This window comes from Pholis gunnellus, assembly GCF_910591455.1.
Source record: "Pholis gunnellus genome assembly, chromosome: 1".
Taxonomy (NCBI): Eukaryota; Metazoa; Chordata; class Actinopteri; order Perciformes; family Pholidae; genus Pholis; species Pholis gunnellus.
Window position 1 is genome coordinate 1591488 of NC_136528.1, and position 13318 is coordinate 1604805.

A 13318-nucleotide genomic window follows, 5' to 3' on the forward strand; every position below is an offset into this window, starting at 1 on the left:
AACTTGTATCATTACAGTGATAGGGGAGCCGCTGATGGGGAGGTTCAGGGAGCAGGCCGGTGCTCACATGGTGTAATGGGCCCACGGGCGTGATGGATTACTGACAACACTTGAGCACAAGCTGTCAAATCATATATGGCGGCGTCTTTACCTACTCTGATCCACCTAAAAGGGTATTTCGGATTTTGTGATATTAACGTTGCAAGTAGAATTTCAAGACTTACAGATTTCTTGAACGCTTGGGTTCATCCCTGACCTCGGAAAGTTGAGAGAACTATCCCACACAAGTTCAATTTAGAAGCTGTTCTGGAGCTTTTGATCATATCACATGATCTTCATAAACCGAAATATATATTTTCTTTATAAATAGTGTATCCAACGGGTTCCTTTCCTTTCCTGGTGTACAAACATTCCTTCCAACATCAAGTCTAGACAAATTATTTTTTTCATTTATTTTTCAAACAACCTCCTCAAATCAGGAATCTCTGCGTGTACACTAATTGTACTAAGTGTTTCTACAAAAAAAGAGCGAGCGCATTGACATAATAATGCAGTGGTTTGGGTATTGGTTGGCTAAATGACAAAAAGCTTTGAGGAAAAAAAAGCTTTGAATGGTTCGTCAGCTGTTGGTTTCCTATTTAAAATGGGCTGACGACACATGACGACACTAACGATTATGCTTTTGTGTAAACCCGCTCCAACTGTGGAGATATGAACACAAGTACAACTCTCTCCATATACTGAGCTGAACCCTGGGATTAGCTGCCATCTGCTCCCCCCAGTGTTGAACATTAGAAACATCAGTGTCTTTCAAAACCCTTATATACTGTTGATGCTGCTGCATGAGCTGCTTCAGCCTTCACATTCACAAATAGATGTACTTCTGTACATTATTTATATATACACAGGTGAATAGAAAAATCTCACTGCATCAGTGAATATTTCTAAAAGAAGTCGCATTGCGTGTAAATAGAAAAAACAAAACATTTTTTCTTAACTTTATTGCTATAAGAAAGGCAGTGCTGGCATTAGGAAATACTAACAGACATGATGGTTGGACATTTCTATCAGCATAGAACTTAAGACACGGCATGATCTACTCAACATGTTGGTTCAACACAAAGCAAACACAACAGAACAGAAGACTCTAAACTGTTCAGGAACCGTTGTTGCGGTTAAATTTGAGTGTTTTTATGAGTCAATAACGAGGCTGATTTATGTGAACATGCTGCTCTCAACCACAATGAAGGAAACAAGACAAGCAATTACCAAACCTAACCCACATCTCTCGTAACATTCACCGGCAGTTAGTTATGAAAAGGAGTGAATCAATCGGAACGTTCAGACAACCTTCAAACAAAGATTACATCACTTTGTAATGAGGCAGCAGAGCCATCAAAACATTATGGACAGATTGAATAATAAATATATCTCCCATTCATTTATAATCAGTCATTTAGTCTAAGAATGCAGAGTAATGAACAGCCCTTGTCATAGGCTACCTGAGTGCTAAGTGACATCATCAAATGTGTCTTTCATAAACAGCGGCCAAAACAAATCCTGACAGGCGATGAATGTACAAAGATATAAAACAGGAAAACATAAAACTCTCCGATTTGAGAAACTGCAACATGATAAACGACTGTGAAACAGACAAAATGCACTATGGAAATGTCACAGCACGGTGTGGAATGATTCGCTGCTCCCCTCTAATAACAAGCAAAGGAACATTTTCCAGATGAGTTCCCCCGACCAGTGGCACGAGACCAACGCGTCCTCAAAGCTAGACGGCGGGGTCGGCTTTCAAACACGTGGTTAATGATGTGAAACGGTCGCAGTTAGGTTAGGTTTAGGAAAAAGATCATGGTTTGGGTTCAAATAAGTTGTGTATGTAAGTTACGTACATTAGGTAAAATAACTTAGGTACGCAAGTTAAAATAACTCAACGTTGACTTCTTCGCATAGAACCCTAACAGCGGTCTCCTGAGTCAAAGTCCTGTGTTTATTTAACCCAAACATCCACCCCCAACTCCTCTTTACACTACGTCACCTGACTTCCTCCTTTGCTCCCGTCATTATTACCACGGCCACTAGAGGTCGCCACCCAACAATAAGCCTAAATATGGGTCGTGATAAGCTGCGTGTACAAATGACCTATGGGGTTGTATTTAGTCGTAGACCACAGTCCACTACAGAACAGACCTCGTCCTGATTTTGGCCTCAGCTGGTCTAAGTTGGGCCGGGTCTTAATGGCTCCTAAAATATATTGTACTGATGAAATGTGTTTAAATGGTCTCAGCATAATGAAAGCAGCAGAACGCTGTATCAAATGACCTAAGGCAGGGAAATATAGCAATGACCAGTCTGTACCTGCACATACAGTATACATGTAAAGTTTCATGTATTAGAAATACATGAAACTTTTAGAATGTATGAAATGTGGTGTTAACTCCAATACTGTATATTTTTTAATCTCAGCCCCCCTCCCTACCTCTACGTCTCCCCCCCTCCTCCCGCTCTAAAACACCCCAGGAATCAGTCGGTAAGGCACAGCGTCCGTGTAGCGCTTCCAGTCCTTGCCGTATTTGCTGCCGCAGCGGTGCTCGTCGCGCACGCAGCGGTGCACCAGCAGGATGGTCATGTAAACGATGTAGAAGTACGGGAGGACGTGGCCGAAGCCGCAGGCGGCGCAGTAGGCCAGCGAGCCCATCAGGTCGCCCGTGTAGTTGAGGTGGCGGGCCACTCCCCAGAACCCCGAGGTCAGCAGCTTGCTCTGGTGGACGGTGCCGTCGGCCGAGCGGTAGGCGCACTCGATGTACGCCGGCTTCCTGCCCCAGATGGAACAGGAGGCCTCCGTGCGCCGGAACAGGTCCTTCTGGTGGTTGGTGGAGCGGAAGACGTAATACCCGACCAGGCCGAACAACAGCACAGCCAGGAAGTGGCCGTTGGACAGCTGGACTGGGTGGTACACCAGGTACAGGCCCTGGAGAGCCAGAACACATTCATGAATTTATACCTACTGTTGCTGAAATTAAACTATTATTTGAATGTCTATGTTAGAGTGTACAACACACTAGAGCACGCTCACACCTTCTATTCCTTTTCAAAATATAATTTCAGTCACATTCTTCCAAGTTGAAAGCAAAACTGGATCTCAAAAGTTACAATAACGCTTATGTGGAAGAAGTATTTGATCCGCCTAACTCTACACACAGCTATAGATACAGGTGAGGGCCATTCAACACTTCATCTTCATATTGATGACATAATCATTCCCGTGTGTGTTGTGCACGTGTGTGTGTGTGTTACCTGCAGTGTGTAGAGGTACGGCAGCCACACACAGTCTCCCCAGCCCAGATACCATCCAAAGTGGTCATGGCAGATATCAATGGTCTTCAGGTACCACGCCTCGTTCCAGAAGAAATCCAACACATAAATGGCCTGCGAGAGAGCAAAGAAAACAAAAACCCAACTTGTGACAACGAGCAGCGTGTAAAAAGAATGATGGAATCACTTTTGAACTCAAACCGCAGCTTCGGAGTCGAGGACTGTAAACTTAATGATGAACACTTGTGTTTAATAGGGCGGTATAATATCATGGACTTTTTACACGGGCCTCTCCTCGCAATGTTTTCTAAAATTGTGTCATCGTCACTTGTCTCCATCCTCAGAGTCTCACTAGAATGTGCTCCACTGTCTCTCTTTCATGACACTGACCCGGATGTGTTTCCACGATGAAGAGTGAACGGTGTCCTTTCTGAATCTGTTGGTAAATGCTCTTTCCTGTTCGTCCCCCCTCCTTCCTACCGTTCCGTCTGTATTCCCAATCGAGTGTGTGGTGTCCTTCTGTTGTGCTATCCCAAAACTATTGCCGCGGTCTATTATTTTTCTCAACACTATACGTCTCCCCTCTGATTCTGAAGGTCTAAAATGTCTCTTACCAATTTGTCTGCTGATTTTGGTTCCAGGGCTACCTGAATGTGCCGGGACCCACATGTAGGTCATATTCTTCCTTTTGACTAACTATTGAAGAATTCACAAAGCAGTACCTGATGAGGCGTACAGGTCTACTGAGAAAAGAAGCAAATGCAAAGATCGGTTGATTGATTGATTTTAAGAATCGATATCAGATCAAATTAAAACAGTTAAATCGATCAGCTCTGATCTTTAGCATTTAGCGGTGAATGCTAATCGAGTTGGGAAGGATTCTTGCACATCTAAGCGTAACCTCCACGCTTCAGGTGAAAGATGTAATGCTCAAGAGTATCTAAAGTTATGCAACATGTGTGAGAGAGACACATGAAGTGTCTACGGTTACACGTGATCAAGGTCAAAGGAGTTGAGTTTCATATAACATGACTACGTTTTCCCCATTCTGCAGCACTTCTGGTTTAATTATTCATAATAATTATAAATATTCTGCCTCACCTGCAGCACGTTGACCAGGATCATGGAGTTGGTGACGTGGCCGTACAGCTCCTGCTGCTTGGCCACGTAGGACAGATTGATGAGGGTCCAGGCCACGATGCCGGGCCGGCCGTTGAAGAAGAGCTTGAAGTCGAACCACTTGCCGACGCGCGGGTTGAACTCGATGCCCATCATGTAGTTGTAGAAGACGTTCCCTGTGAACTTGCTGCAGAATCACAGAAACAGGGAGGAGACGACAGGCTGATACAGTGGTGTACTAATACCTAAGACAGAACTAGTTTACCTTTAAGATATATTAAGCAGACATAAATAACGCTTCTGCTCCAACCACTTGTCATGGTCTGACATGTCAACTTGTTCAGGCAACGGCATCAGGTACATGTACGCGCTGCGGCCGGTAGCTCCCTGGAATTTAGCATTTTTTTGTCTTAATTTGTTGCTTTTTCGTGTTTATTACTGGAGCACTGATGGCATGTGAAAGAATACATTCTGGAAGGGAAGCTAAGCTAACCCAGCTAAGACCCGAGGCTACTCCACTACCCAGCCTACCGCTGGCTGTCGCAGGAAAAATAAGATGGCGGCGAAGCAACGTAGGTCTGTGACTGTTGAGCCCACATCCTCTCAGAGACCCGGCTCCAATGTTCAGCCCGGATCAAGCTGAACTTGACGGGACAGCAGGACTCCGGTGGGAGACGAGAGGATGGGGACTCTGTGTCTACGCCATGATGCTTGGTGCACCAACATATTGAAGGCTGATGGACAATGTTTTTCCTGATGTTGTGTTCTTAATGTGAAGATGTCGGCCATATTATCTGCCCAGAGGATTGTTGTTGTTGCTGCCGTTTACATTCCTTAAGATGCAAATTCATTACAGGAATGCGCTACTGTTTTTTTTTTTGTTTGTCATGTGTTTGTTGTTTTACAATTGGGCTACAACTGCATTGTGTTGTGCATCCCTGTGTTGCATAAAGACAATACATGGTCCTTGAATCCTCGAACATGTGTATCAGCACTCACCAGTCTTCAGAGTTGGTGGGGAAGAGGTAGGCTTTGATGAAAGCGAAGCTGGACACGGCGTAGCCCAGTATGTTAGCGCACCACATCAGGGGGATCCAGTTGTCGAAGACGATGGTGGGAGAGAACCAGTGGAAATGTTGGGCGTTGGCGTACCACAGAGCGTGAGTGATCAGCCAACACTGCAGCCCGTTGACCTCGTACTTGTTAATCAGGCCTGCGGTGGACAACAGGGAGACGACACGGGGGGGTCGGTAATGAATGTGAAACAATAAGTGTTTTAAATAGGGATCAAAAGTGTGTGTGTGTGTGTGTGTGTGTGTGTGTGTGTTAACTACCAGCAGGAGTTCGTGCTCCGTCCTGCACTCCACCGACGTAGCCCGGAATAAACTTATGGGTCACATCAGGAACACACATGTACAGGAACACCTAAGGGACGACGCAAGAGCAAGAGCTGAAGACAACGGACAGTTTCTGCCAGTTACAGCACCACCCCCCCCCCCACCCCCCCCCCCACCCCCCCCCCACCCCCCCCAATTTCTTCCTCTTGACTCTTCTTCCTCTTACCTGGAAGGCCACCCAGATGGCGTACATCTTGGCAGCTGACCAGGTGAAGGAGGGCGCCCGGGCCCAGATGGAGAGCAGCGTGGTCTCTCCTCGGAACAACTCCAACAGGGGCTGGCTGACGGAGCACTGGTACTGGTCGCAGGCCATCACGAAGTAGAAGACGATGAAGGGGGCGAAGCAGAGGAGGCCGACCACGCTGCTCAGGGAGAACCAGTCCACCTCCCTGAGGATGAGTCAGACATGAGCACAGACACGGTTGCGAGGGGCGGCTCCAACGTGACCGAGCAGATCCGAGCTGTGACATTGTGTGTTTTATAAACCTCGAGAACAAATTTAGTCAGATGAGCTCATGTTGGTTCTAGAAGTCCTGTGAGAGGTCCTCATGCTTCAAATGTTACTAGGAAGTCAAATTAAGTGTTAGAAGAGCACATCATAAAAAGAACATACAGACGGTTTGGTATTGACAATAAATTGTATGACTATAAAACATGCACGAATGTGTTGACAGCTGATATGTTTATTCCATATCTCAAACGTACTAGTTTTTAAATATTGAAGACTGTTACTGAGTCATTTCTCAGACTAAACAAGTAGAAACAATGAACTTTTCCTCCTTATTTTTTTTAATATACCATAACAAAAGTCGAATCGGTGCATCTTCTAACTTAAGCCCCTGTGTTGTCAGATTTAAAAGAAGGATGCAGTCATGCACAGTGTATTACAGTGTGGGCGGTGTGTGGATTCCTGGGATAGACGGGCCTTGTGTGTGGAGTTTGCATGTTTTCGCTGTACCCGCGTGGGTTCCCTCCAGGTTCTCCGGCTTCCTCCCACAGTCCACAGACTGGGTGTGAACGTGTGAGGACACTACATAAGCGCTACAGAGAGGTCTATCTGACGGGTTTTTTTTAATTTAGTCATTAATCACAATGAAACATAAAGCAAAAAGAAACGACTTTTTGGGTTCTGTTTAGTGTCTTTTCTCTGTTGCTCTCTCAAGGCCATTATTTGAGAAAGGAAGATAAAAAGACGACATTGTTTAGTACAAGTATGACACTCACCATGCTCTCCCCCACTGTGCCGGCTGCTCCTCCTGTTCAGGTGCTTTCCCGTTGGTGCTGTGCTGGGTTCGTCTCCTTGAGGCCTCCATGGCCACGGCGCCGCTCATTCCTGGTGACGGGTCAAGTTATCAGGATGAGATTGCTGACGCAGCGGCATGCTGTACTTTGTACACAGTTGGTTAAAGTCACGGCTGCACGCAGTGGAATTCATTAAATATACAATTTAAATGGCACCAGAGACATTTCGATATGAAAGTGGGTCAAAGTGAGTTATCTTCTTTTTATTTCCCCCCCACAGATTCTGTCTTTTAGCGTGCAATCTTTTAAAGTGAATGTGTTATGATGAAAACATGCAGTGCTGTTTCACAAGCCAATCATTTATAAATGATGATGAGATTAAAACACACACACACACACTCTACTAACACACTACCACACTTATGGAGCAAAGGTAATGTCAGGTGTGCTGGAATTGCAGTCGGCTATGCCCACAAAAGCTAACGTTACACAAACAATATAACAATGTCTCCTGTTCTGTCCAACATGTATCGTCTCGGGTTAGTTCCAGCAGCTTGACAGATGAAATAGAGGAGGGGGGGGGGCAACCCACCGTTGCATAACCTCAAGAAAAACGAAGCCTTTCAGTCTTTTTTTGTGTTCGATAAGCACTTGTTGTCTCTTGCACGCGCCCCTTTCTCTGCCAATTCATTGCCACGAACTACCTCGAATAACTACGGTGACGTTAAACGTCCTATATCCTTTGTATCCTGAACCGTGCGACCTGAATAGCATAACGTCTGAAGTGACGTTAAATTCACATTAAACTGCATCATAATGATTAATATAGCGCAGCTTACTCACCCGTAGATAACAGACAGACAGAGGAGGGAGGCCGGCTGCTCGTCTCTTCTTTCCTCCCCGGGTCCAGGTGCTGGTTATCACGTAACGTTGACCGCTGGACACCGTGGAGCCACAGGCTCCGCCCATAACACCACTGCTCATTACAATTCAACCAATGGTTATCGCGCAGAGGCGGGCCCCAGGGAAGTGAACTGGCCTCTGATTGGGCAACGCTAACTGGAGCCACCATCACCACACAGACCTACCCAGTGGGTGAATGGTTGATCCAGAGTAAACAAGGACCTGGCAACATTATGAAATAGCTGCCATTATTATAATGGCCTTTGGCGTTCTAGATTTTTAATAGGTTGCTATATTTCGATGATGCCAATGATAAATGCAAGAAGACATTAACAGCCCTGCAATCGACACACCCAACCAGATGTTTGAGTGGGTCTCTTGTTTCTAGGAAATCAACATTTGATAAAGTAGTATTATGCCTTCTTCAATAGCAACACTGACACTTTAACACAAAATAGCCATAAAATATATATGCAATTTCATACTTAGAAGTGTTTGAGACTTAAAACAGCGTGTAATTACACACACAACCTGGACCGAATTGCAGCTGGACATTTGATTCTGGACAAGCAGCTAATATTTGGTCAGTCTTATCTTCCACACGTTCATATACAATCAATACACAATTCTATGGCGTTTCAGATAATTCCAAATATTATTATATCAGAAATGGTCACGTCCGATTTCAGGCTTAGCAAAACTAGGAAGATACAACATCATCAATACAGAGACCAGAGCACAAAATAAGCTTTAACCTGACCAGAGAGCACACAAATTGTCAATTTGGACCCAAAATGTGTCACTTTGCTTCTGGCACTCTCTCGTGTAACCTGAATTATATGAAATTAAATTTTTCCAATATGGTTGTCACAGCTGGATGCAATGGGTACGTGTCCGTCCTTGATCATTTATTTAACACATCCTTTTATGTTTTCCAAAAAAATGCCCAATGATACCGATACATGATCGATACAACCTGCAGCACTTGTGACGCAAATGGTCTCGTGCTTCCAGGTGCACGTACATAAACTATCCACTAGAGGGTAGTACTCGGCTGTGACACAGGCAGGACACTTAAAAGGGAAAATGTGACAGCTACTGCACATGTTGAGTGGATAAAAGTCACGAAATGCTGCACAACGCCATAACACCACCTCCACTCCAACATCTTAAGAATCAAGACGGTACGGATCCGGAACATTGTGCTGGATCAGACTCTGCACATAAGCTGCTCTTCATGTGTGATTACAGTAATGATAATCAGCAGCGTGTTTATAGCGTACCATACTATGACTTGTTTTCTAATTAAATCTTTATGGCCTACTATACTATGATATTGTTATATTTTAATGGCATATAATATGATGATATTTTTAGGACATTTTATGGCATACTATCATATATTTCAGATATGTTTTGAAATATTTATAGCAAACTGTACTATAATGATTTTAATGGCATACTATAATGGCATAACATTTGTTATGTCCCTTTTATGGCAAACTGTATGATGACTTTTTATGGAATACTATGCTATGATAAATCTAATATAATATATTGTGTCATATAAGACTACATATTTTTAAGATATTTGAATGTGATGCTATATTATGACATGTTTTTATGACAGACCTCCTGGCCAGTTTAGGGTTACGGTTAAATTCTTAATTAATGTGATGAACTGTGCCAACATACCATCATATATTACCTTTCTGTCACAAAGGTGTCTGTGTGAAGTTTTCACCCGTGACAACTTACTCGAGGCTCTGGTTTTATAATAAATATATATTTTGATATATTTGTATGGCTGTGAGGGCAGATATCAGGGCACTATTAGCGCAAATCTGAACTAAATTCAAGCAATAGGTGAAACATGACATGAGATAAATACCAACACCATCGCTTTTATTCTGCACTTTTTTACCAATGGGGTGAGTCAATATATTGATACATTTCATCACTTTTTGCCATATTTTGCAGTATAAAATAATAAAAATATAAAATAAAAATATTTTTGTTACAACCATCATCATCCAAATTATGAAAAACATGCTTTTGTGCCCCCCCCCCCCCCCCCCCCCCCTTTGAAATCTAAATCCTGCTTCTGATCTGCCAAAACAAAGAAGAAAATCACCAGTGAGAGAAAATAAAATGACCCGCTGCCCACACATGAGTGTTGTATCATGTTTTATAAGAAAATCATGGAGAGGAGAGAATCCTGTTTATTTTTGTATGTCTTTTGGAATGTGTTGAAATGTGAACAGTTGATTAGCGGTGTTTCTCTCTACACGACTGGCTCTGATGTTGGGATTGGAGATAAATTGCTGTTTCACTTCTTGTGGCTTTTTTGTGCCACGTTAGACATTCCAGCTTGGTGTTATCCCCTTCATGTAATCAGCACCAAACACACTCCTTCTGAAACTCCTCAAGACTCCGGCCCTGCTGCTAAGAAATGCGTCTGTGTGCTTGTTGGACAGTACCCCAAAAAGGTTTTCAGTTTATTTCATTGCTGTGAGGAGGATACTCCTAATTTCTCGCTGAGATAAGACAAAAGAACAAAAGAACAGAGCCCCGATTTGGTTCGTCTCCACGAAATATTTGTTTCCTGCAGAAGAACTCCCCCCTAAGCATCATCTTGCATCATCACTTGACCTCCATCTTTCTTTTACTGCCCCTTTTAAACATCCTTCTCCATCTATTAATCTCCTTCATATTCCCCTCTGTGACTCCCCTTGTTTTTGTGTCTGTGTTTCTTCAGTCCTTGTTCTGTTTCCCTCGTTTCATTCCCCTCTTCTATACTCTTTGATCAGACGCTAGGCTGCATCCAGACAGTGTGATGTATCTGGGCCAAGCAGCAGACATCTCAGCGTCACAATGTGTCTGAGACAAAGACGAGATTTTGGTGGTGCTGGTTTGTTTTTGTAAAAAATGCACCAGTCTTCTACAGTTGTTAGATTCCACACCTTGCAAATGTTGGTGAACAAAGAGTGTCTGACATCTTAATGATGTACTAAGGCCTTTTTATAAAGTGAGCTGCTGAGTGTGGGTTATATAGAGCGCAGCCCTGGTGCCCTGCTCTCACTGTTTCTTTATAAAAAATCTGAACGGCAGTTAAACAGGTTTAACTAATAAAATCAAAGTGTCCCCCAGTCGGCCATTCCAGTGAGCCAGCATACACGATACCAGGTCCTAGAAGTGGTAAACTGTATTGAATTCAGTTATTATTTACGCCTGTGCTTTTCCTTCTGTGAGATGACAACATGTCTGCAATGAAAAGAAGCCCCTTGAGATGAGTCCAGGATGCATCAACCCCATGTCTCAAGCCCAACTCGTCAGTACTGACTGACGCCTGTGCACCACACTTTCCACTAACTCCAATATAAAGCCACCAGCTTCATTGCTAGATGCTCGGAGCAACTGCATGGTAAACAGTGCACGATAGCTCACACAGGGCAGGTGGAATGGGTGGTGGAAGAGTCAGACAAACACAGGACCTTCACCCAGGACACCACCGATGATGTACCGTGCAAAACTAAAAGTAATCGACACAGTTTTTCTTCCACGAGTCGTAAATCACTTGAGTTGCCAGTCACGTGACTGGTTTGTCACTCTAGTCATGTGTCAAGTTAACGACAACCACACTCTTTTCCTGAACCTTAACTAAGTGGTTTTGTTGCCTAAATGTAACGAGTGGAAACGGACCGGCCATCGCTGACACATCCAAAACTGACACTAGAGGGGAACCTAAAGCGTCCCAGTATGAAGCTTAGGGCCGCTGACCAAGCGTCAGTACGAATTGGGAGCGAGAATGTGTTGGATGTGGTGAAAAGTCCAAAAAGTCTTTATCACACTATGGTAGTTATATGGATCCAAGTCTTCTTTCTAGAATTCGGGGCCACTAGCGAGGAAAGTGTAAGGTACATTTTAAGCACGGATGTTGTTCAGAACACAAGCTGTAGAATGGAATACTAGTGAGCTAAATGTGTGCACATTATTCTTTACCATGACTTACAACGACATGGCCACAAATGCATGTCTGTCTATTCTCTTTGTTGCGATAGCCAGGTCTCTCTTTACTCCATGTTCTCAAAGCAAATGGGTCAACACAAAAGAAGTCCAGGGAGGACCGCGTGCTCTGTGTGTCAGAGCGGGCGGTGTGTGTGTGTGTGTGTGTGTGTGTGTTTGCATTGCACATATGTGTGTGTGTGTGTGGGGGCAGGTTGCATGACAAATCTTACCCTAATCAGCTCCCCTGGGATAGTGCATGTGTGTCTATATGCATAACAGTGAGTGTACGTACGTACAATTTTCTGAATTTATGAATATTGTGTGTGCATATGCTGCCATAGTTGTGCGTAGCCGTGTATGTGTGTGTGTGTGTGTCCCTCTGTTGGTGTTTAAGTGTCTTATGAATACGAGGGCCCCGTGCTGTATCAAAGACGCAGTGCAACATGGCTCTTAAATAATTGAATATAAATGAAAGTGAAAAATTAATGAGAGCAGATCCTCCCTCCTGTTGTCCTGATGTAAATGCCCCCCCCCCCCCCCCCCCCCCCCCCACCATCAGCATCGTCATCCAACATTCAAATTCAAGAATCTGCTTTTTCTTGCACGTGTCCCCATATTTTAAATAGAAAGCGTTGCCTTTGCAGCTCAACCTCCTCAGTAAAAGACGTCAGTGCTGAAGCCTCGGTGTCGGAGATAGAAGTGTGAAACGGCCGGCTGACAGTTGGAGGTACGGGTGAAGAGAATACATCAGAGACTGATGAGAAGTCTCAGCTGACACATTCTGCTGCTGTGTTTCTGATTTCAGTCACAGCTTTAGCGTCACAATCAAACATTTTCAGCCCTCGGTGGATGTTTTTCTGACCTTTAAAGTTTTCTAAAGGAACTCTACGTTATCAGTCAGAATAAAAGCTTTTCATCAAGATACGGTATCAGTAGAAGCCGACCGATGGCTGTGCGAGTACCAAAACACATTATTAGGGAATGTTGTTTGTTGAAGATTGGATTGAAATGAATGAAAATCTTAATTGCTTTCTTCAATGTTCTTTGAGGAATAATCAAGGTTATTTGCGACTGCACAACCTTTCGTGGATAAAGCGAGAAGAGAAAATGATTGTCTCTGTTTCACGAAACGCATGCTGTTCTGCTCATATTTCTCTCAGTGTAGAATTGCTTAAGTCAGTTTGAACTGTTTTCTGAAAATAAGATGTGACCAGAAAAGAAGAGAGTATTCATGAAGTACATGCTTCTAAACACCATACATGTGTCTCAGTTGGACCACAAACAATATATCAAAAATAATCTGGTATCATGAACAGAATGAA

General features: G+C 43.7%; 1 protein-coding gene across 1 annotated transcript; it reads right to left on the bottom strand.

Moving 5' to 3' along the window:
- Window positions 1-1228: 1228 nt before the first annotated feature.
- dhcr7 (7-dehydrocholesterol reductase) lies at window positions 1229-8015 on the bottom strand. The gene is made up of 8 exons (XM_079163795.1): window positions 7929-8015; window positions 7068-7176; window positions 6010-6232; window positions 5781-5871; window positions 5446-5659; window positions 4429-4633; window positions 3310-3441; window positions 1229-2983 (listed from the first exon to the last, which is right to left on the bottom strand). Exons 2-8 carry the CDS (start codon window positions 7172-7174, stop codon window positions 2519-2521), a joined length of 1437 nt encoding a protein of 478 aa, XP_079019921.1. The 5' UTR covers window positions 7175-7176; window positions 7929-8015; the 3' UTR covers window positions 1229-2518.
- Window positions 8016-13318: the final 5303 nt, after the last annotated feature.

Excerpts from the sequence above, each read along its gene's own strand:
- dhcr7 (XM_079163795.1), bottom strand. The coding sequence starts at position 7,174 with ATGAGCGGCGCCGTGGCCATGGAGGCCTCAAGGAGACGAACCCAGCAC. Across the intron at positions 6,233-7,067 it reads GCACAGTGGGGGAGAGCATG|GGAGGTGGACTGGTTCTCCC; the intron begins GTGAGTGTCATA and ends ACTCATCCTCAG. Across the intron at positions 5,660-5,780 it reads CGGAGCACGAACTCCTGCTG|GCCTGATTAACAAGTACGAG; the intron begins GTAGTTAACACA and ends TGTCCACCGCAG.